Source organism: Anabrus simplex, chromosome 5 (assembly GCF_040414725.1).
Source record: "Anabrus simplex isolate iqAnaSimp1 chromosome 5, ASM4041472v1, whole genome shotgun sequence".
NCBI lineage: Eukaryota > Metazoa > Arthropoda > Insecta > Orthoptera > Tettigoniidae > Anabrus > Anabrus simplex.
Genome location: NC_090269.1, coordinates 320715515 through 320738921, shown reverse-complemented (window position 1 = coordinate 320738921; position 23407 = coordinate 320715515). Strand labels below are relative to the sequence as shown.

At 37.4% G+C, this 23407-nt stretch overlaps 1 protein-coding gene across 2 annotated transcripts in view; it reads right to left on the bottom strand.

Moving 5' to 3' along the window:
* The window catches only part of LOC136874044 (1-phosphatidylinositol 4,5-bisphosphate phosphodiesterase epsilon-1), a 374213-nt gene that overhangs the window by 24505 nt on the left and 326301 nt on the right, over positions 1–23407 (bottom strand). For both annotated transcript variants that reach the window (XM_067147543.2, XM_067147544.2), the window contains 4 exons: positions 22270–22406; positions 21926–22152; positions 11176–11403; positions 3786–4010 (listed from right to left, as the gene is read on the bottom strand). In XM_067147543.2, the coding sequence (XP_067003644.2) occupies positions 3786–4010; positions 11176–11403; positions 21926–22152; positions 22270–22406 (817 nt within the window). The remainder of the gene's footprint in view (positions 1–3785; positions 4011–11175; positions 11404–21925; positions 22153–22269; positions 22407–23407) is intronic.

The window sequence follows — 23407 nt, the reverse complement described above, 5'->3', positions numbered from 1 at the left end:
TTTTTCCATTCTTCTGTAAATAATACATGTTAAAATTTTGCAGGCATGAGATACTAAACTAATGGTGCGGTAGTTTTCACACCTGTCAGCACCGGCTTTCTTGGGAATAGGTATAACAACATTCTGCCGAAAATCGGATGGGACTTCTCCTGTCTCATACATCCTGCACACTAAATGAAATAACCTTACCATGCTGGTTTCTCCTAAGGCAGTCAGTAATTCAGAAGGAATATCATCAATTCCAGGTGCCTTGTTCCTATTTAGGTCACTCACAGCTCTGTCAAACTCTGACCTCAAAATTGGGTCTCCCATTTCATCAGCATCAACAGCCTTTTCATGTTCCAGAACCAAATTATCTACATCGTTACCTTGATACAACTGTTGGATATGTTCCTGCCATCTTTCTGCTTTGTCTTCTTTCCCTAGAAGTGGCATTCCATCTGAGCTCTTAATATTCATGCACCTAGATTTCCTTTCTCCAAAGGTTTCCTTGATTTTCCTGTATGCAGCATCTACCTTTCCCAGGACCATACAGCCTTTGACATCCTTGCACTTCGCCTTCAGCCATTCTTCCTTAGCTACCTTGCACTTTCTATCCACTTGATTCTTTAATCACCTGTATTCTTTTCTGCCCTCTTCATTTCTAGCATTCTTGTATTTTCGTCGTTCATCAATCAGGTCTAGTATCTCCTGAGTTATCCACTGATTCTTAGTTGATCTTTTCTTCCTTCCTAACATTTCTTCAGCAGCCCCACTGACTTCATTTTTCATGACTCTCCACTCTTCTTCTATTGTGTTTCCTTCAGCTTTTTCATTTAGTCCTTGTGCAACATGTTCCTTGAAACAATCCCTCACACTCTTTTCTTTCAACTTGTCTAGATCCCATCTTTTTGCATTCTTTCCTTTCTTCAATTTCTTCAACTTCAGATGGCATTTCATGACCAACAAGTTGTGATCAGAGTCCACGTCTGCTCCTGGGAAAGTTTTGCAATCCAACACCTGGTTTCTGAATCTCTGCCTAATCATAATGAAGTCTATTTGATACCTTCCAGTGTCGCCAGGTCTCGTCCACGTATACAGCCGTCGTTTGTGGTGTTGAACCAAGTATTGGCAATGACTAAATTATGATCAGTGCAGAATTCAACCAGCCGACTTCCTCTTTCGTTCCTTTGTCCCAATCCAAATTCTCCTACTGTACTACCTCCTCTTCCTTTGCCTACCACTGCATTCCAGTCTCCCATCACAATTAGATTCTCGCCACCTTTTACATATTGTATTAAATCTTCTATCTCCTCATATATTCTTTCAATTTCTTCATCATCCGCTGAACTAGTAGGCATATAGACCTGTACTATTGTGGTGGGCATTGGTTTGGTGTCTATCTTGAGGACAATAATTCTTTCACTATGCTGGTCGTAGTAGCTTATCCGCTGCCCTATTTTCTTATTCATTATTAAACCAACTCCTGCATTTCCACTGTTTGATTTCGTGTTGATAATTCGGTAGTCGCCTGACCAAAAATCCTGTTCTTCCTGCCAACGTACTTCACTTATACCAACTACATCTAACTTTAGCCTATCCATCTCCCTTTTCAGATTCTCTAACTTACCACAACGATTCAAACTTCTAACATTCCACGCTCCGACTCGTAGAATGTCAGTATCCATCTTCCTGATGATCGCCCCCTCTCGTGTAGTCCCCACCCAGAGATCCGAATGGGGGACTAGTTTACCTCTGGAATATTTTACTCGGGAGGAAGCCATCATCAGTACATCATTCATACAGAGAGAGCTGCATGTCCTCGGGAGGTAGTTACGGCTGTAGTTTCCCGTTGCTTTCAGCCGTGTAGCAGTATCAACACAGCTAAGCCATGTTGAGTATTATTACAAGGCCGTATCAGTCAATCATCTAGACTGCCGCCCTTGCAACTACCGAAAGGCTGCTACCCCCCTTTCGATGAACCATTCGTTAGTCTGGTCTCTCAACAAATACCCATCCGATATGGTTGCACCTGCGGCTCGGCTATCTGCATCATTGGGACACGCAAGCCTCCCCACCGCGTCAAGGTCACATGGTTCGCAGAGGAGGAATAATAATAATAATAAGAAGAAGAAGAAGAAGCATAAGAAAAAAAGAAGAAGAATAAGAAGAATAAGTTGTTGTTGTTGTTGTTGTTGTTGTTGTTGTTGTTGTTGTTGTTGTTGTTGTTGTTGTTGTTGTTGTTGTTGTTGTTGTTGTTGTTGTTGTTGTTGTTGTTGTTGTTGTTGTTGTTGTTGTTGTTGTTGTTGTTGTTGTTGTTTTGAGTCATCGTGCAGACTCCATGCCACCCTATCCTGTGCTAACCTTTTCATTTCTACATAACTATTGCATCCTACATCTGTTCTAATCTGCTTGTCATGTTCATGCCTTGGTCTACCCCTACCATTCCTACCACCTACATTTCCTTTAAAAACCTACTGCACAAGTCCTGGGTGTCTTAAGGTATGTCCTATCATTCTATCTCTTCTTCTACCGAGCTCGATAGCTGCAGTCGCTTAATTGCGGCCAGTGTCCAGTATTCAGGAGATAGTGGGCTCGAATCTAACTGTCGGCAGCCCTGATGATGGTTTTCCGTGGTTTCCCATTTTCACACCAGGCAAATACTGGAGCTCTACCTTAATTAAGGCCATGGCCACTTCCTTCCCACTCCTAGCTCGTTCCTATCCCATCGTCGCCATCAGACCTGTCTGTGTCGATACGACGTAAAGGCAAAAAAAAAAAAAAAAATCCCTTCTTCTCGTCAAATTTAGCCAAATTGATCTCCTCTCATCAATTCAGTTCAGTATCTCTTAATTTGTGATTTGATCTATCCATCTCACCTTCAGCATTCTTCTGTAACACCACATTTCAAAAGCTTCTATTCTCTATCTTTCTGAACTAGTTATTGTCCATGTTTCAATTCCATACAATGCCACGTTCCAGATGAAAGTCTTCAGAAAATCTTTATAATTTCTATATCAATGTTTGAAGTGAACAAATGTCTTTTCTTAAGAAAGCTCTTCTTTGCTTGTGCTAGTCTGCATTTTATGTCCTCCTTACTTCTGCCATCATTAGTTATTTTACTACCCAAGTAACAATATTCATCTACTTCCTTTAACACTTAATCTCCTATCTAATATTACCTGCATCACCTGACTTTGTTCAACTGCACTCCATTACTTTTGTTTTGGATTTATTTATTTTCATCTTGTACTCCTTACTCAAGACTTTGTCCACACCATTCAGCAATTTCTCCAGATCTTCTGCAGTCTCAGATAAAATATCAAGATTTTTATTTCCTCTCCTTGAATTGTCATTCCCTTTTCAAATTCCTCTTTGATTTCCTTTACTGCCTATTCTATGTAAACATTCAAAAGGAGTGGGGACAAACTGCTGCCTTGCCTCACTCCTCTCTGGATTGCTGATTCTTTTTCAAAGCCTATAAGTAATGGTAAAAATCAAACAAGTGACAAAGAAAAGCAGGACGAAGAAAAGGAACCCATACTGTATTAAGACGAATACACTGACAGGTCAGTGAGGGAAGAAAGAGTGGTAGAGCGAGCAGATGAGAACTACTCAGTCCATGAAGAACATGTTTCTGCTTCCCAGCTTAATCAGAAGGGTGGGTATCAACACTCAGACAGATCTTCAGACTGATAATTAACAAATATAATGTTAAAATTATGAACAGTAATTTTGATTATTTTGTCATATTTTTACAATATTGGGGTCATAAAATCATATTTTTTCAAGAATATAATGTTTACCTGAAATATATGAGCCATACGAGCTTGTTGCTGCACAGAACAGTGATTTTCAATGGACAAGATCACAGGATAAGGTGATGTAACAAATGCACTACGATTGATGGCTTCCACAACTGATCTAAATGGAATCTTAGTTGTGAAAGTGTGGCCGTGATAAATCAGCGGTGATCCATCATCTCCATCCCAACAATCCAACTCAACACAGCGACATCCAGTCAGTAGAACCTGTAAAATTTAGGATTACAATATTTTTTAATTGCCTTCTTTGATAAATTATTAGCAAGACTTTCATGTTCAATACTAATTTTTAACTTCATCTTGAATTTAACACCTAATGATAAACTTTTTTATGTCAATTTCAAATATATGTGTATATAATGTTAAAATTACCAACAGTATTCTTTTTTCAAGAATATAATATATATATTTTATTTTGTACTTAAGTATATATTTTATTTAATTTTGATTATTTTGTCATATTTCCCCAAAATTGGGGTCATAAAATCATATTTTGATTAAATTAACTTAAATAACTCTATTTTACTAATATTTAGGAAAATCAGTGCCGCTGTATTACAACTAAGTTACTTGTTATTTCATGTACAGCTGTCAAAAGAAAAGTTGCCACTCTCTTTGGGTGACATCATTACTATTCAGTGACAGGCAATATTACATGTTATTGGGCCATGACACTTTGCTGGCAGGACCTGGTGTTTACAGTGCACTATTTCTTCTGGTATGGGCTAGAGCAACTTTGTTACTTTCATTGACCAGTCTTAATCTTATCCTTGGCTTTGACAATATGAAAGTGACTGAAGTATAAGCAATGCTAGTAATGCCATTCCTTATGCAGTCCGTGCTATGAATGGTGTGAAAATGTTGCTCGTAGGGTTGGATGATGCATGCATTTCAGTGAGCTTGGCAGACTGATATGTAATAGCAACTTCTGGCTCGGTGAGGAAAGTAACGGGAAACTACCCCACTCCTAATTTCCCTAGTACACCTCTTAAGTGATGCCTAGGCCATCTATGTCAGCTGATAGTGGAGCTGTTGTGGACCCAACCAGCATTAGGGCTGAGGACTGAACATACATTGGGCCATGATCTGATGTGATCTGATATCTATAGTTACAATGGACCAGTTCTGCATGCTACTATTGTGGCAAAGTGGTAACGAGTTGGACTGATATTCATGTGATTGTACGTTTGAACACAACCTACTGCATGTTATTTTCTTAACCCTTGAAGTGTTCTTCATGTACAGGATGCATGCATGAAAGAATGGCACATCTAGAAGACTTGAAAAAAATTGCTCCCAGTACCTTCTGGTCGGTCAGGTACAGGTGGCATGGTAAATGCACTTATGTTTATAGTCTACACCTCCCATAAAGATATTTTACTTGTTAATCAGTAGTGGTTTCAACCCTTCATTTGCCTTTTGGCTTCTTATAACATTGTCCTCAGCTTGACATCCAGTTTTGGTTTTCATGTTTTCTTCTTGAACCATGATGTATTTCAGTGTTGCTAACATGGGTACATATTAACACTTCAGGTTGATATCAGAAGGAAAACTGGCGACAAAATGTACCTGGCTCAGCTGAGACATACGCTTGGCCGTCTGCTGAGTACATAGCAACTAGCACAAGACAGCGGGATTATGATGCTACTTTGGCAACATTTTACAGTCCATTAGTGCAACATGCTATTATACAAACTACAGTATATATTTCTTGATAGTGACTGAACATTTCTCTTTTGATTGACTCGTAATTAGCACATTTCGATAAATAATAATTCAATTCATCGAAATAAAGAGCATGTCAAAATGACATATCAGGCGTTGCCACTGGGCAAATGGATATCAGGTGTTTGCCAGTTGGAGGGTTAAGTGAGAGAAAATATAAATGCTCCTGTCTCTTTCATGGCTGTTTTAGTAATTAACACCAGATCCATGAATTGATTATGCCATAACAATCATTATTTGTTATGACATTTTAGCCTTAGAAAATTTGAACAATTGTAAGTAAAAAATCAACAAAGAAACAAAGCGATTATTCAATATTTAGTCCATCTTCCTCCCAACTGGATCACATCATGCAGTCGAGCGGGCATGACTATTACTAGCTTTTTCAAATTTTAGGAACCGAATCAGTTATTGGTTTAGAAATATTTTGGGGGACAAGAACAGGCTCACTACTTTCTGGAAAGAGATCTTTCTTAACTAAAAATTTTGGTTCAAAATATTTAACACACATAACAGTTTGGTCTTTGACTTTGAGATTTTCACAGTATATGTACTTTATCCACTTCTCTCTTAAGGTTTTATCTTTAGGGAATTTAAAATTTAAGTGTCTGGAAATATATACACTACTATGCATTATATTGTACACACTTCTAACACTACACAATATTAATAACTCATCACAGACAGCATATATACTTTACATGAGTACTTTAATAATTCAGTTGAAATAGCATTGCTTATCCTCTGTACACAATGTAAACATAATCATGTGTGAACCACACATCCCTTACGATAACCTACAAAATCTACCATTTTCTCCCCTAAATCGATATCGGCATTACAATCTGAGATACTACAGGTTGGTCTTGTTGAGTGGTTACTGTCACAGTGTATGCTTTTACACTTCTTATTATTCTATTTATCTACTATATAGTTTAATAAAACAGGTAATTAACTTCATGATCCAGTCCATTTGTGTATTTTTATTAATTAAATCATTTATGTAATGTTAGCAATGACACTTTGAAAATAGTTATTGTATAAGAAAATCAACTTATTTGTCAACTCATTAGATCAATATTTACAAGATATTATACTCTACTTGAAGTAACAATGTCTCACAATAATAGAATCATATCTTGGAGTAAGTACCGGTATGTCTGATAGGTTTTCTTAGTGGTGGATTCCAACATGCTTCACAAGAGAACATCTGGTGTTTGCACTTGACACAAAACAAGGCTCTGTTACCAAGACAAAGTGGTTAGCCAGACAATGCACACATCAACTCACTGATGGTTTCAATATCCTTAATTACATTGTCGACTCTAATTCTCAGTCACCACCTACATCCCCTTCACTGTCACCATCTTCCAATATTTGCATTATGTTTTTTCTGACAGTCTTAAACCAGAGTTAGTCATTTTAAACATCACACAGATACACAATACTCATCATAAACCAGACACACATTCGTATTCAGCTCATTAACAATGTAAACAACTTTGTTCAACTGAATATAGATAAACTTCCTGATTCAATACTTCATTAGACCATTCACATTTAAACAGTTATCATACAAACTCAGACATATTTCAGCTCATACTGACCCATCTTCATCTAGAAAAATATTATTGTTCGGAAGTGTTTACAAAATTTTTAGCCATTCAGTTGGCATGTACTTAATACACATTAAAATATTACAAGAATCTATATATATAAAATAAGAGTTTTGTCTGTACATTGCTTAGAATATCTGTGTCAGTTGTGTCCACAGTAAGAAGGAAATGCATTTTTTAAATCTCCTGTCATCTCTGTCTGTCTCTCTATCGGTCTGTCAGTCTGTCCGTCTATCTGCCTATATGTACGTGCATCATGAGGAAATGGCTGAAGAGAATTTCACTCTGAGTGAAATGGTAGTTTAGGGGGGAGGCCTAAAATTTAATTTATTAGTGGTCCTATCTAAAGTTATACAGAAATACATTTCTGATCACTTATGTCTTATAACACTTTTACCAAAACAGCTATGATAACAGATATTCATGAATTTGGATTTTTGTTGCTAAGTCCATGTCAACACCGAACCACGAGAAAATGGGTGAACAGAATATAATGAAAATCAGTATGTGAAGTCAGGGAATAAGGCGCTACAGTCTAGCCCAGGGATGGTGAACCTATGCCACGCATATCATTAGGTGACACTCGAACACGATTTCGGTGGCACACCACATGCACATATTAAAATGTTTACGTACGTTTTGTACTATAGACTATACGTATCTCGTGCATCGTATAGTCATAGTGTTTCAGGTTTAAGAAATAAATACCGAAAATCTAAATTCTAGTTCCATTCGAACGTGCATTATGGCAACACTACAACACTGATAGGTCCGGAAGTCAAGTGAAATAAATGTCAGATGCGGCCGACGAGCCATTCGCTCAACCATATCAGTGAATTAGTGGCTTGTGTGTGGTTGCCAGCATCGTATAATTTTTCTTAATGAGTAACTGTTTATTGTTGTGAATTTTTTAAGGCAAATAGTTGCCAAGAAATTATCCCAATTTAGAAATTTGGAGAAACTATCGCACTTTATTTCAAAACCGCATATTGCACAAATGAGTCTTTTTTTTTGGTGGGGGGTGGTTAGATATTGACAGTTTAGAAATGAGTTGACTGAATTTTAAGAAAGCATGTATGGGCGAAAAAGTTCATACAACTTGATGAAGCATTAGTGAAAATCCAGTGTGCTGTTGATGGTGAATACTCTCTCCAGAAGCTGGAGAACTTAATACTTGAACAGCGGAACAGCTTCCCACAAAAGTTTTCGGCCATGAAGAAACTTGGTACAGCGCTACTTTGTTTGGGTCATCATACGCCTCTACAATGAACGTTGTGAAGACAAGTTATGAACCTAACATAAATGACAAAGCTACTAAGTATTTTGGGGGTATTCACAAAATATGACCATGAAACATGCAATTACATGTATTTGGTATTTTGCAAAATATATATGTAATAACATATTATGAAACATTATTTCGAATTAGGGATGGAAGTCGGTGGTGGCGGTGGTTTTCTTAATTTGCTTTACGTCACATTGACACAGATAGGTCTTATGGCGACGTTGGGATAGGAAAGGGAGGGAAGCGGCCGTGGCCTTAATTAAGGTACAGCCCCAACATTTGCCTGGTGTGAAAATGGGAAACCACGGAAAACCATCTTCAGGGCTGCTGACAGTGGGGTTCGAACCCACTATCTCCTGGATGCGAGCTCACAGCTGCACGCTCCTAACCGCACGGCCAACTCGCCCGGTGGTGGGGGTTTTATCAGTTTCAAACGAAAATAACAAGTGGCACAGTAGACAGTTGTGAATAATAATCCAGACCTAAAAATGGCACACTAGTTGGAAAAGGTTCGCCATCTCTGGTCTAGCCTATCAATAATGTAATTCATGGTGGCTGAAATAGTAGTTTAACTTTCAAATACCGGTATGTATTTTATTGATCCTATCAAAAAGTACTACATAACAGAAGTTATAGAGAATACAATTTCCAATCATTTATGTCTTATACAGTTTTACAGTACTGACTATGATATCAGAATTCATTAATTTAGACTTTTGTTGCCTAGTCCGTATCAATGCTGAGCACTGTTAACATGGAAATATAGTTCTATTGTATTAACTGGTGGTGGTTTTTGTCAGGATTGTCTTAAGGTGTAAAACTGCATGGGCATCGGTCCATAATGACAAGGAAAATTGTGAAGACTATGAGAAATGAGAAAAAAAATCATAAAGGAACAATTGCTTGAAGAATAAGACAAGAGGAAGTCGTGAAAGAAGGAGGGGCTCCCTTTACATTAGATGCCCTAATATCACAGAGTTGGAAGAAAACTAAATATTGAAAGCTCATAAAACTGATCAACAATGTTACATTGGCCACTGCTGTGATGTGATTTGTCTCTTCTGGTGTGAAACATCTCCAATAGATGGGATTACTGTTGCGTTCTGAGTAAAACAGCGTGCCTGAATATTGGCAGAAAGTAGCTGGGGAGTTAGGTAACTTTGCACTCTCTATATGATTGCCCTGTCAGTGACGAGTACTTTAAATATGTGCGAATAAATGTTAGTAATTGAAAATCTTGAAAAAACATTCTCTCATTAGATGAATGCTTGAGTGAGACACCACTTGTTGCTGGAATGATGGGGATACAATAATTAAAAGTATACTGGGAGTCTGAAGATATCACACAGTAGAATGTTCATTAATGTTGATATTAGATCTGAAAACCTTATTTTCAATAAGGAAGCCTGTGAAGTTTTTGTTGTTGATGAAGAAAGACCTACCCAATTTTTAATGGCACAAGTTTTTGTACCAGGCTAGTTGGCCATGCTGTTAGGAGTGCGTGGCTGTGAGCATGCATTCGGGAGATAGTGTGTTCGAATCCCACTTATGGCAGCCCTGAAGATGGTTTTCCGTGGTTTCCCATTTTCACACCAGGCAAATGCTGGGGATGTATTTTAATTAAGGACATGGTCACTTCCTTCCAACTCCTAGGCCTTTCCTGTCCCATCATCGCCATAAGACCTATCTGTGTTGGTGTGACATAAAGCCACTAGCCAAAAAAAAAAAAGTTTTTGTAAACATTTCAGAACAATTAATTGAACTTTTCTAGCTGAAAATGGTTCAAAATGAGCCAAAACATGTCCTAGTTTTGTATAATGACTGTTTAAATGTGAATGAGCTAATAATTAAACAGGTGGATCAGGAAGTTTACATTCAATTAAGGAATAAAGTTGTTTATATTAGTGTCAATACAGACCCCAAGAAGTTTATCAGTTGTAACATTAATAATAGGCAAATACTGTACAATAGAAGGAAATTACTGATAAGGAAAACACAACTGTGAATACCACACTAAGGTTTCTGGGACCCTGGCCTGTGTTGGTTTGTGTTTTCAGAATGCCCCTTGCAACTGACAGATTTGAAAGATGCATTGTAGCGTACAGAGAAGTACCAACCTAATTTACATAGATAAACCTAAATTCCACTGGTAAAAATAAGAATGGGATGCAGTGATGTATTTCATATCAAGTTTTTCAAACCCCACTGTGGCATTCCAGGGTTAAGTGTTATTTTGATTTATACCCAGTAAAATAGTAACATGAAGAAATCTCAAGCTCATTTTATAGATCTGTGATTTATCTCCCTTGGAGTAAATGTAATAATAACAGTTGGTTAAAACACTAACGTGCAATGCACTGTTAAATAACACAGTCTTTATGGCTAGACATGTCTTTTGAGAGTTCAAAATTTCATCCAGCAGAAATCGGAGAAAACAATGCATACAGTAACATGATTCTGGCACATGCAGAACAGTTTTTGGTGAAGGGAGGCTACTGGAATAGAAAGTCTCGGGATGAAATTCTGTGTATTGATCAAGAAATAAGCAGGAAACATGCAAAGGAAAACTTGAAGCAAAGAGAATATCAGAGAAAGAGAGCAAGGAAATTCCAGGATAATGAGGAAGAACCAATAGAGCTTTATGAACAACCTATATGAATTAAGAAATGTTGGGGAACAGCTAGAGGAGGAAGAGACTAGTCTTAATAAGGTTATTCAATATTCTTGCTTTTGTTTGTTGCCATACCTGACTATATAACTCCACAGAAGATTCTCCTTTCAGCTGATGTCCAGTTAGATATGTATTGTGGGAGGAAGCTATGTAGTAATGAGATAGTGGCTGATCCATCTCATTTTCATCAGGTCCCATCCGCTCACTAATAAATGCATAATTATCCTTATCCATTAGGTAGCGGGCAAATCCTTCAAATGATAAGCAGCTCTGGGCTCGCAGCAGAGGATCAGGTTCATGGCGCTGAAAAAAAAAAAAAAATAAAAAATTGTAGATATCAACTACAAATATGAAATTACCCTACATTAGCACATCTAACACATCTGAACACTGGTGGATGCTTTAAAATTATAATTATGATACATTAATATCATCAACATAAAATATATGACAATAATAAATGTGTATTGAACACATCTACTTTTTCACATGTTGCTTAAGACTAATATACAATTGTCATGAGCAAATTATTCATAACTAAAGCAACATATCAGCATGCATCTGAAAAAATTGCTATGTGATGACATCAGAGAAATACTGACCCACAGCACATTTATAATTAAGACCTAATTAGTCTGAAAATTCTCAAAATCCATGTACAGAATAGTTACCTATCTCAACTCTCGCAGAATCACTCAACTCTCGTCATCTTGGTTTCCTGCTATTTTGAATTTGATATGTGATCAGAATAACCCCATAGGTTGAGGTGAAACTGATCATTCATTCAACTTCCCTTTTTAATGTTTTACATCCTCCATTGCACAAAACTGATCATCATTTGATGTTTTTAAAATTAAACTATGGTATATTAATACCAGAAATATAAAAATCATAATAACTATAATATATGTGTATTTATTTTATGGACCAATATATGTAAATATGTAAATAAATGTGATAGAAAGGAAGGTTTTAAAAGTAGGACTATTAGGCAGTACCATATGGCTGATAAAGCAGGCATGAGGCAGTTTAAAAAAAGTAATTATGATCGGTGGAAAACTGTAAATAAGAATGAAAACAGACTCTGCGATGGGTTTAAAGAAATTGTTGAGGAATGTGAAAACAGGTTTGTACCTTTAAAGGTGGTAAGGAATGGTAAAGATCCACCTTATTATAATAGAGAAATAAAGAGACTAAGAAGGAGGTGCAGACTGGAAAGAAATAGGGTTAGAAATGGCTGTGGAAGTTAGGAGAAATTGAAGGTTACTAGGAAATTGAATCCAGCAAAGAAGGCAGCTAAGGATAACATGATGGCAAGCATAATTGGCAGTCATACACATTTTAGTGAAAAATGGAATGGTATGTATAGGTATTTTAAGGCAGAAACAGGTTCCAAGAAGGATATTCCAGGAATAATTAATGAATAAGGAGAGTGTGTATGTGAGGATCTTCAAGAGGCAAAAGTATTTAGTCAGCAGTATGTAAAGATTGTTGGTAACAAGGAAAATATCCAGACAGAGGAGGTGACTAATACTAAAGAAGTATTCAAATTTACATATGATAACAATTATATTTACAATAAGATACAAAAGTTGAAAACTAGAAAAGCAGCTGGAATTGATAAGATTTCTGGGGATATACTAAAGACAATGGGTTGGGATATAGTACCATATCTGAAGTACTTATTTGATTATTGTTTGGTTGAAGGAGCTATACCAAATGAATGGAGAGTTGCTATAGTAGCCCCTGTATATAAAGGAAAGGGTGATAGACATAAAGCTGAAAATTACAGGCCAGTAAGTTTGACATGCATTGCATGTAAGCTTTTGGAACGCATTCTTTCTGATTGCATTAGACATGTGTGCAAAATTTATAACTGGTTCGATAGAAGGCAATTTGGTTTTAGGAAATGTTATTCCACTGAAGCTCAACTTGTAGGATTCCAGCAAGATAAAGCTGATATTTTGGATTCTGGAGGTCAAATGGACTGTATCGTGATTGACCTGTCTAAAGCATTTGATAGGGTGGATCATAGGAGACTACTGGCAAAAATGAGTGCAATTGGACTAGATAAAAGAGTGACTGAATGGGTTCTTATATTTCTAGAAAATAGATCTCAAAGAATTAGAGTAGATGAAGCTTTATCTGACCCTGTAATAATTAAGAGGGGAATTCCTCAAGGCAGTATTATTGGACCTGTATGTTTTCTTATATATATAAATGATATGAGTAAAGGAGTGGAATCAGGGAAGGCTTTTTGCAGATGATGTTGCAGAGTAATAAGATTGTGAGCAACTGCAAAATGACCTCGATAATGTTGTGAGATGGGGTTAAAAGTCAGGTTGTGAGTTTCACAAATAGGAATAGTGCTCTGAGTTTTAATTACTGTGTTGATGGGGTGAAAGTTCCTTTTGGGGATCAGTGTACAGTAAGTATCTGGGTGTTAATATAAGGAAAGATCTTCATTGGTGTAATCACATAAATGAGATTGTAAATAAAGGATACAGATCTCTGCACATGGTTATGAGGATGTTTAGGGGTGGTAGTAAGGATGTAAAGGAGAGGGCTTATAAGTCTCTGGTAAGACCCCAACTAGAGTATGGTTCCAGTGTATGGGACCCTTACCAGGATTACTTGATTCAAGAACTGGAAAAAATCCGAAGAAAAGCAGTTCAATTTGTTCTGGGCAATTTCCGACAAAAGAGTAGCGTTACAAAAATGTTGCAAAGTTTGGGCTGGGAAGAACTGGGAGAAAGGAGACAAGCTGCTCGACTGAGTGGTATGTGGAAATTCTAAGTTCCCATGGAGGGAATTAGATTCTTTTCCACCAATAGAGCATATCAAAAATCAGATCAAAAATTAGATGGATGGCTTGTCCGGCGTTTGCTCTATTAACCAGCGTTTCGTCTTAGGTCTGACACTAGACTCTTCAGAGTGGGTATGTATTGAACAAATGTATGTTTTAAAATGTTAATTAACACTCAGCAAGTGTTGGAATGTTTTTATTTTCTCATAAAAATAAAATGTCATGTATTATATCTTGTATTAGTTATAAGGAAAACAACATTAAGGTTATGTGTTGGTACGGTAACTCAGGTAAATTGAGTTGAATGGTTTATCTTGGTTTGCTTTGTTCTTTGAACTGCTTGGTGTGTGTGATACCGTACTGTGATAGTCAGTTGTCGGTAACAGCTCGTAATAAAAGGATGTGAGTGATGAAGCTGGTTTTTCTATGGTATAATTTGATTGCCTAAACCGGTGTAATGAGTAGAAATGAAGATATTTCAACAGCAAGCATCATGCCACTTGTGGTACATAACCGCTGTTGTGAGGTCCAGGGTACCGCACATGTTTAAGGCTGAATAAGGTTTACAATTTTGGAAAAATTACATTAGATCAACAATGCTGTGTTTAGTTAGCATTAATTTTTATCGTCTGTTCAATTTCATTACGAAATAACTACATAGGATAGATTAATAGGATCTTGAAATTGCGTGTAGCTAATGTCTAATTCAATAAAGTATGTCAAATATATTCAAATTAACTGCTTAAAGAAATATAAAACATTTCTAATTGTGTAATCATAATATCAGTAAAGGTCCCTAAAATGAAATTATGAAATGATTGATTCAAAAACAAAGTTATGTGGAAACCAGCAGAACTTACATTTTATGTACTTCTGAAACATATTTCACATAGTTATTCATGCACAAAAATATACCTTACTCACAACACCAAGATGAAATGTGTATATCTGTTCTTTCCCCATTCAGCTCGATCAAAAGCTAAAATATCCATTAATTTGATGATCATCTATGTCTGAACTTGAGCTGTGATGAAATCAATATCGCCATTGCCAGAATCCACTATTCCACTGCTGCATTCATCGAAAATAGCTAGCACATTTTCTTGAAAACAAGCACTGCCAATACACAACTTTTATGGTCTGGATATTGTTATAACTTCAAAATGATTTTCGTACAACAATAAATAAAGTCACACCAGAACAGAAAATGTATGTAACCAGCATTGTGAGATCCAGTGGACCACTTGAGTTATGTAGTTAGTACAACAGAGCACAATCTGATATTATTGCAACATTTGCCTGAAGCTAACTGAGTACCTTGAAGGTACTGGGACTGCCAAGGTCACTGTGCAAAAAGAATAGCACAGAGCAAATGAACAATGCTACAATGCTAAGAGAGGTCCCAGGGACCTCACTTCACTTGCTGAGGGTTATGATTAAATTATAGATAACTAAAGTAAAATACCATCATTGTAACTGCAAAAACTGCTATGTGATGACATAAGAGAAATTGGCCCATAGTATATTTATTATTAAGAACTAGAAGTTGGAACATTTCTGGACAAAGCCCTAAGGTAAATATTTCACCTAACAGCTTTTACAAGCCCAGTGATGATTTATATTCATTGTGATATTTTGTTTAGAATATTTCGCTTAAAATGATGGCAATATTATAGGGCCTATTCAACATCAACATAGTCCGGCCCCGCGGTGTAGGGAGCAATACGTCTACCTGCCCCGAACAAATAGCATGTTTAAAAAAAAAAAACCATCAACATCATTTAAACATGAAAAGACATGCTTTCCTCGTCTAGTGAAACCTTCATAACAATTTCATAATTTTTGACATGCTGAATGTCCGATATTTCTGTGCAAGTTTAGTAATGGTCCTTCAAATTCAATTTCTTTCTTATAAAATTAACCCTATGTATGCTGGCAATACCTGCTCAAACAGCACACACTGCGTTATGTGAGTACATTGCATTGTAGTTTTGTTTCCTGCCAGGACCAGACTTGAAATATATTCAATTGCAATCAAACTTTTCACTCAGTAGTAGTTTGTTGTTATGCAACAACAGTCTCGACCAAATTCCTTTCCAGTTTAAAGCAATGTTTGTTCAGTGTTGATTGTCAGCTGATGCTAATAATCAGTAGACTATAGGGGAGAATTAGGCATGTTACCAGAAATAAAAAAACGAAACCTTCCCTAACTGGCTGGATGGTGACAATTGATTTACAAAATCTGGAGTAAACACATTTTCATTGAGGCTGTGATAAATTGGCCTTTATCTCACTCACTACCTCTGGACGACAAGCAGCCAACCTCAATTAAATTATTATTATCGACCACACTCTCTACATTATCACTTTTGCTTACTTTTGATCCACTATCTACAACAACTTCAAGCGGACTCTCACTACCCCTAGTCATAGTGAACTGAACTGAAAAGCGTGTCAAGTAAGGTAATATTATTGGTAAGACTTAAGGTAAACAAAAGATAACACTACAGTAACAAACACAAGAGTAGCCACATTCCTTAGCTATTCATATTAAACTTTAATATCAGGAACATGCAGGAGTATCCAAACTAAAAACAGAAATATAATGCGTTTGGTGGGTAAGACCTGTCATTTGACTTGAAGGCCATGAAAGATGCGACAAACCTACTTTGTCATCTGAGGCAAACGGGTTAAATTCCCTAGTTTCAATTTCTTGACCTTCATTAGAACACTTCACACATATACTCAATCAGTCAATACTGATCTGCATTTAGGGCAGTCGCCCAGGTGGCAGATTCCCTATTTGTTGTTTTCCTAGCCTTTTCCTAAATGATTTCAAAGAAATTGGAAATTTATTGAACATCTCTCTTGGTAAGTTATTCCAATCCCTAACTCCCCTTCCTATAAATGAATATTTGCCCCAGTTTGTCCTCTTGAATTCCAACTTTATCTTCATATTGTGATCTTCCCTACTTTTATAAACGCCATTCAAACTTATTCGTCTACTAATGTCATTCCACGCCATCTCTCCGCTGACAGCCCGGAACATACCACTTAATCGAGCAGCTCTTCTTCTTTCTCTCAATTCTTCCCAACCCAAACATTGCAACATTTTAGTAACGCTACTCTTTTGTCGGAAATCGCCCAGAACAAATCGAGCTGCTTTTCTTTGGATTTTTTCCAGTTCTTGAATCAGGTAATCCTGGTGAGGGTCCCATACACTGGAACCATACTCTAGTTGGGGTCTTACCAGAGACTTATATGCCCTCTCCTTTACATCCTTACTACAACCCCTAAACACTCTCGTAACCATGTGCAGAGATCTGTACCCTTTATTTACAATCCCATTTATGTGATTACCCCAATGAAGATCTTTCCTTATATTAACACCTAGATACTTACAATGATCCCCAAAAGGAACTTTCACCCCATCAACGCAGTAATTAAAACTGAGAGGACTTTTCCTACTTGTAAAACTCACAACCTGACTTTTAACCCCGTTTATCAACATACCATTGCCTGCTGTCCATCTCACAACATTTTCGAGGTCACGTTGCAGTTGCTCACAATCTTGTAACTTATTTATCACTCTATAGAGAATAACATCATCCGCAAAAAGCCTTACCTCCGATTCCACTCCTTTACTCATATCATTTATATATATAAGAAAACATAAAGGTCCGATAATACTGCCTTGAGGAATTCCCCTCTTAATTATTACAGGGTCAGATAAAGCTTCACCTACTCTAATTATCTGAGATCTATTTTCTAGAAATATAGCAACCCATTCAGTCACTCTTTTGTCTAGTCCAATTGCACTCATTTTTGCCAGTAGTCTCCCATGATCCACCCTATCAAATGCTTTAGACAGGTCAATCGCGATACAGTACATTTGACTTCCAGAATCCAAGATATCTGCTATATCTTGCTGGAATCCTACAAGTTGAGCTTCAGTGGAATAACCTTTCCTAAAACCGAATTGCCTTCTATCGAACCAGTTATTCATTTCACAAACATGTCTAATATAATCAGAAAGAATGCCTTCCCAAAGCGTACATACAATGCATGTCAAACTTACTGGCCTGTAATTTTCAGCTTTATGTCTATCACCCTTTCCTTTATACACAGGGGCAACTATAGCAACTCTCCATTCATCTGGTATAGCTCCTCCGACCAAACAATAATCAAATAAGTACTTCAGATATGGTGCTATATCCCAACCCATTGTCTTTAGTATATCCCCAGAAATCTGATCAATTCCAGTCGCTTTTCTAGTTTTCAACTTTTGTATCTTATTGTAAATGTCATTGTTATCATATGTAAATTTTATTACTTCTTTGGCCTTAGTCTCCTCCTCTATCTCGACATTATCCTTGTAACCGACAATCTTTACATACTGCTGACTGAATACTTCTGCCTTTTGAAGATCCTCACATACACACTCCCCTTGTTCATTAATTATTCCTGGAATGTTCTTCTTGGAACCTGTTTCTGCCTTAAAATACCTATACATACCCTTCCATTTTTCACTAAAATTCGTATGACTGCCAACTATGCTTGCCATCATATTATCCTTAGCTGCCTTCTTTGCTAGATTCAATTTTCTAGTAAGTTCCTTCAATTTCTCCTTACTTCCACAGCCATTTCTAACTCTATTTCTTTCCAGTCTGCACCTCCTTCTTAGTCTCTTTATTTCTCTATTATAATAAGGTGGGTCTTTACCATTCCTTACCACCCTTAATGGTACAAACCTGTTTTCACATTCCTCAACAATTTCCTTAAACCCATCCCAGAGTCTGTTTACATTTATATTTACCGTTTTCCACCGATCATAGTTACTTTTTAGAAACTGCCTCATGCCTGCTTTATCAGCCGTATGGTACTGCCTAACAGTCCTACTTTTAAGACCTTCCTTTCTATCACATTTATTTTTAACTACCACAAAAACAGCTTCATGATCACTAATACCATCTATTACTTCAGTTTCCCTATAGAGCTCATCTGGTTTTATCAGCACGACATCCAGGATATTTTTCCCTCTGGTTGGTTCCATCACTTTCTGAATCAGCTGTCGTTCCTATATTAACTTATTTGCCATTTGTTGGTCATGCTTCCTGTCGTTCGCATTTCCTTCCCAATTGACATCTGGCAAATTCAGATCTCCCGCTACAATCACATTTCTTTCCATGTCGTTTCCCACATAGCTGACTATCCTATCAAATAATTCCGAATCCGCGTCAGTGCTACCCTTTCCCGATCTGTACACTCCAAATATATCAAGCTGCCTATTATCTTTAGAAATGAGCCTTACACCTAGAATTTCATGTGTCTCATCTTTAACTTTTTCGTAGCTTACAAATTCTTCTTTCACCAGAATGAACACTCCGCCTCCCACCCTTCCTATCCTATCTCTATGATACACACTCCAGTGCCATGAGAAAATTTCTGCATCCATTATATCATTTCTCAGCCATGATTCAACTCCTATTACAATATCTGGTGAATATATATCTATTAAATTACTTAATTCTATTCCTTTCCTTACAATACTTCTACAGTTCAACACTAACAATTTTATGTCATCCCTACTTGATTTCCAGTTCCCTGTTCCCTTATCACCGCTCCCTAGGCCATCCCGTTTCCCTGAATGTACCTCCCTATTACCCTTCCAAACAAATTTCCTAACTTATACGTACCACTGCGGTTTAAATGAAGGCCATATGAGCGCAGATCCCTATCTCCTACCCACCCATTAGGATCTAGAAATTTCACTCCCAGTTTCCCACATACCCACTCCATAGTCTCATTTAAATCCCCAATCACCCTCCAGTCAGTATCCCTTCTACACAGTATTCCACTAATAACAATCTCTGCTTTCTTAAACTTCATCCGTGCTGCATTTACCAGATCCCACACATCTCCAACTATGTTGGTACTTATATCAGCTTGCCTTACGTTGTTGGTACCAACGTGAAACACTACCACCTTCTCCTTCCCTTCCTCCCTCTCTTCTACTTTCCTCAACATCTGTCTCAACCTAATTCCTGGATAACACTCTACCCTGGTACCCTTTCCTCCACACACTTTCCCCACGTGTCTAACAATGGAATCTCCCATGACCAGAGCCTCAACCCTACCCACCTCATTTGATCCCCTCCCCTCCTGGTCAGCCCTATCTTTCCTGATAACTGCAGAAGCTACTTCCTCCTCCCTTTTCTCCTTCCCATGACCCTGTTCCACCTGTCTTTTCCTATCATCTACTCTACATTTTCCTTTCCTACCTTTTCCCTTCCTCCTACTTCCACACATCTCGGCAACAGTTCCCTGTCCCTCATCTTTCCTCTGTTGTTCTACCTGGAGTGACTCGTACCGATTTTGCACAGACACCTGTCCTGAATTCTGATCCTGAATAGAGCTCTTAGCCTGCAATCTCCTTCCCCTTAGAACATTAGACCACCTGTCTTCTACATATGAATATGAAATATGAAATATGAAATCAACTGGACCGTTCATAAACTGGCTAAGAGAAGGACCCAGTTCATCGGATGGGCAGTTTAATAAATTATAGTAGGTGGAAAGTAATCACTTTCAAGAAAGAAGAATAGTTTGAGCAGAATTGTTCGAAAATGGAAAACTCAGCATGAATTACATTTTTCATCCTAGAAAAGAATAAACACAATTCTTCATGTTTTCTAGGAAGAAACAATGACACTTTACCAAACCTTCACCTGTCTGAAGGCCTTGGCTTCACATCATCCCCTGATATTCATTACTTATATGTGATAGTGTAGCCAAAAATATCATGTTCTTACAGACACAGCTGTCTCTGTCATGAGGTACAACTCTCAAGTGTTCTCATAAAGTGGTATCTTGCCTTTCTAGAAAGAATAAAATAGTGACTCTGATTTCAGTTGAGATAGAAAGATGTTACTTGATCATGCGATCTAAATGTACAATTGATCTTCTTAATTGGTAAACTGGGTGGCCACAGTCTCTTATGTATACAGAGTGGTCGGAAACAACGTGAACCACGTACATGAGCGTTAAAGGGTTGGTCATACCGATAAATGTTTAAAAAAAAATAATTCGATATCTCATGTTGCCGTCATTTTGTCAGCTCCTGAAGTTAGCCAAATCAGGTGCTTAGCGGGCGAATTTCAATAGACTTTGCGGGGCGGTGTTGCTAAATCTGCATGTTGTTTAAGACCGGCTTGAAGGCACCAATTGAAGGAAAAATGTCACCAGGAGAGGTGATTTGAACTAGGACCTCCGAGCTGAAAGTATCCCCCCATAGCAAGTGCACTGCTGTGACTCCAGCTGAAACCCACGATGCATTTGTGTTTGATGCTGATTTCTTGGCATGACTCTCAAGCCGATCTTAAGCCATTTGCAGATTTTGCAACACCGTCTCGCATAACTCATTTGAATTTGCCTGTGAAGCGATCTCATTGGCCAACTTCAGCAGCTGATAAAATGACAAAGGTAAGAGATAATGAATTATTTTTTTCAAATTATTTATCAATATGACCAACCCTCTACCATTTATATGCCCGGTTAATGTTGTTTCCGACCACCTTGTATGTAATTAATTGGTACAGAATTTGGAAGGAAGCAGCCATGATTTTCCATCATGAGATACAACTCTCAAGTGGCAGCTGTTCTCAAAACATGTTATCTTGCCTTCCTAGGGAGTAAAAAGGAGGGTGATGTAGATTTCCATTCAAAGAGAGCTTTAAACAATTGCATTTTATAATCTAAAGTACCAAGAAGATTTGTGTTAAAAGTATTAAAAGTGTTAAAAGTGTTAAAAATATTATTATTGATTTAAAAGTAGAAATCTTTTAAATATATTTCAATCAAAACATACTTGATGAGGAATTACTGCTTTTTAGAGTTTCCTCTAACCTTCATGTGAGAAAAGTACTTAATGATTTCTGTCATTCTCCTCTTATGAGATTTATGACCTATCAATAATCAGTTTAAATCCACATATTACTAAACTTAAGAGTCTCCACAGACCTGCACTAAAGCCTTGACTTCCTCTTCTGTGCGTTGCTCCATCTGACGGGTTTCCAAAAATTTAGTGAATGCACTTAGAGTGATAACCTGAGATTTTGAAGTATCTACCCCAGCACAGTTGGAAACAATACTAGCAGCAGCAATTGCATCAAATATCTTTTTCTTCTGCAAATTTCCAGAACTTTTATACTCATACAAATCCAAGGAACTATTTCTGGTCAATAAACCTGTAAAATAAAAATAATCAATTACCACTTTAAAACATTGACAATTTTCTCACTAAAATACACCAGAAGAAAGAAATGTAAAATTTCAATTTATCTTTGTTGCTGATATGGACTTACCTATTCTCTGGGGTGGTTTTGCAGCATGTTCTGGGGAACTTTTAACACTACCGTCATTAAGGGAACTGTCTGACATGCTACGACAAGTGATTGCCAGCTGCTCAAATAAATCTCGCAGATCTTTGCGTGCTCGTAGACTGTAACAATAGAAGTAATATTTCTTTGAAAAAGATGTTACTTGATCATGAGATCTAAATGTACAATTAATATTTTTATTTGACAACCTGGGTGGCCACAGTCTCTTAAACTGAATATAAATAAATATTCTTGTAAATCCCCTAAGGGCTATGCCCTACTGTAATGCAAGGACAGTGCTCAGTTTAACTCATTTCCTAGTTTTTTTAGTGAAAACATATTGCTCCATGTTGTATACTAGTATAGCCTCACCTCCGAGTGGTTCTTTCCTAGTTTGTTTCATGAGAACGTACCACTGCATGTTGTACACTTATGTAGTCTTACCTGCAAATGGGTGCAAGGTGTCTTTCGAGATCAGCGCTTCATGAAAACATACACGTATTATTACATTCTTGACACATGTTCAGTTTTTCTCCAGGAAGGGTTGAGATTCCTCTTTTGTGAAAGCGTACCCCCTGCACATTTCATTCTTGCATGACTTCACCTCAGAGCATTTGTGGAGGTGTCTTAAGTTCTTGAGCTTCTTCCCATGTGGAAATTCTCTATTACGTACTTTACACGTGCGTGTCCTCTCTTCACTATGTACTCGGGAAGATTGCCAGTTCGTGTGAATGTCCTAATGTCTGCTTGACACCTGTCTTGCTGCTCCCCTGAGTGACCAGAAGATGACCATCAGGATTCCCTCTTCAGCTATTGTATGTTGTATATTTCACTCCCGTCCTGGGGACGTACTGTAAGATACTTTACACTTGCGCGGCTTCTTTCTGCAGTGTGTGCGATGATCACTTGTGTATGTGTAAGTAATTAATTTGTATAGAATTTAGAAGGAAGCAGCCAAGTTCTTTTTAGATATAATACCAGCATCTGTCCCGGCCAACAGCTGGAAACTGCACATGATGATGATGATGATGATGATGATGATGATGATGATGATGATGACCAGCATCTGTTTAGAATTAAAATGGGAAAATGACAAAGAACAACTTCTAGTAAGGTAACCAAG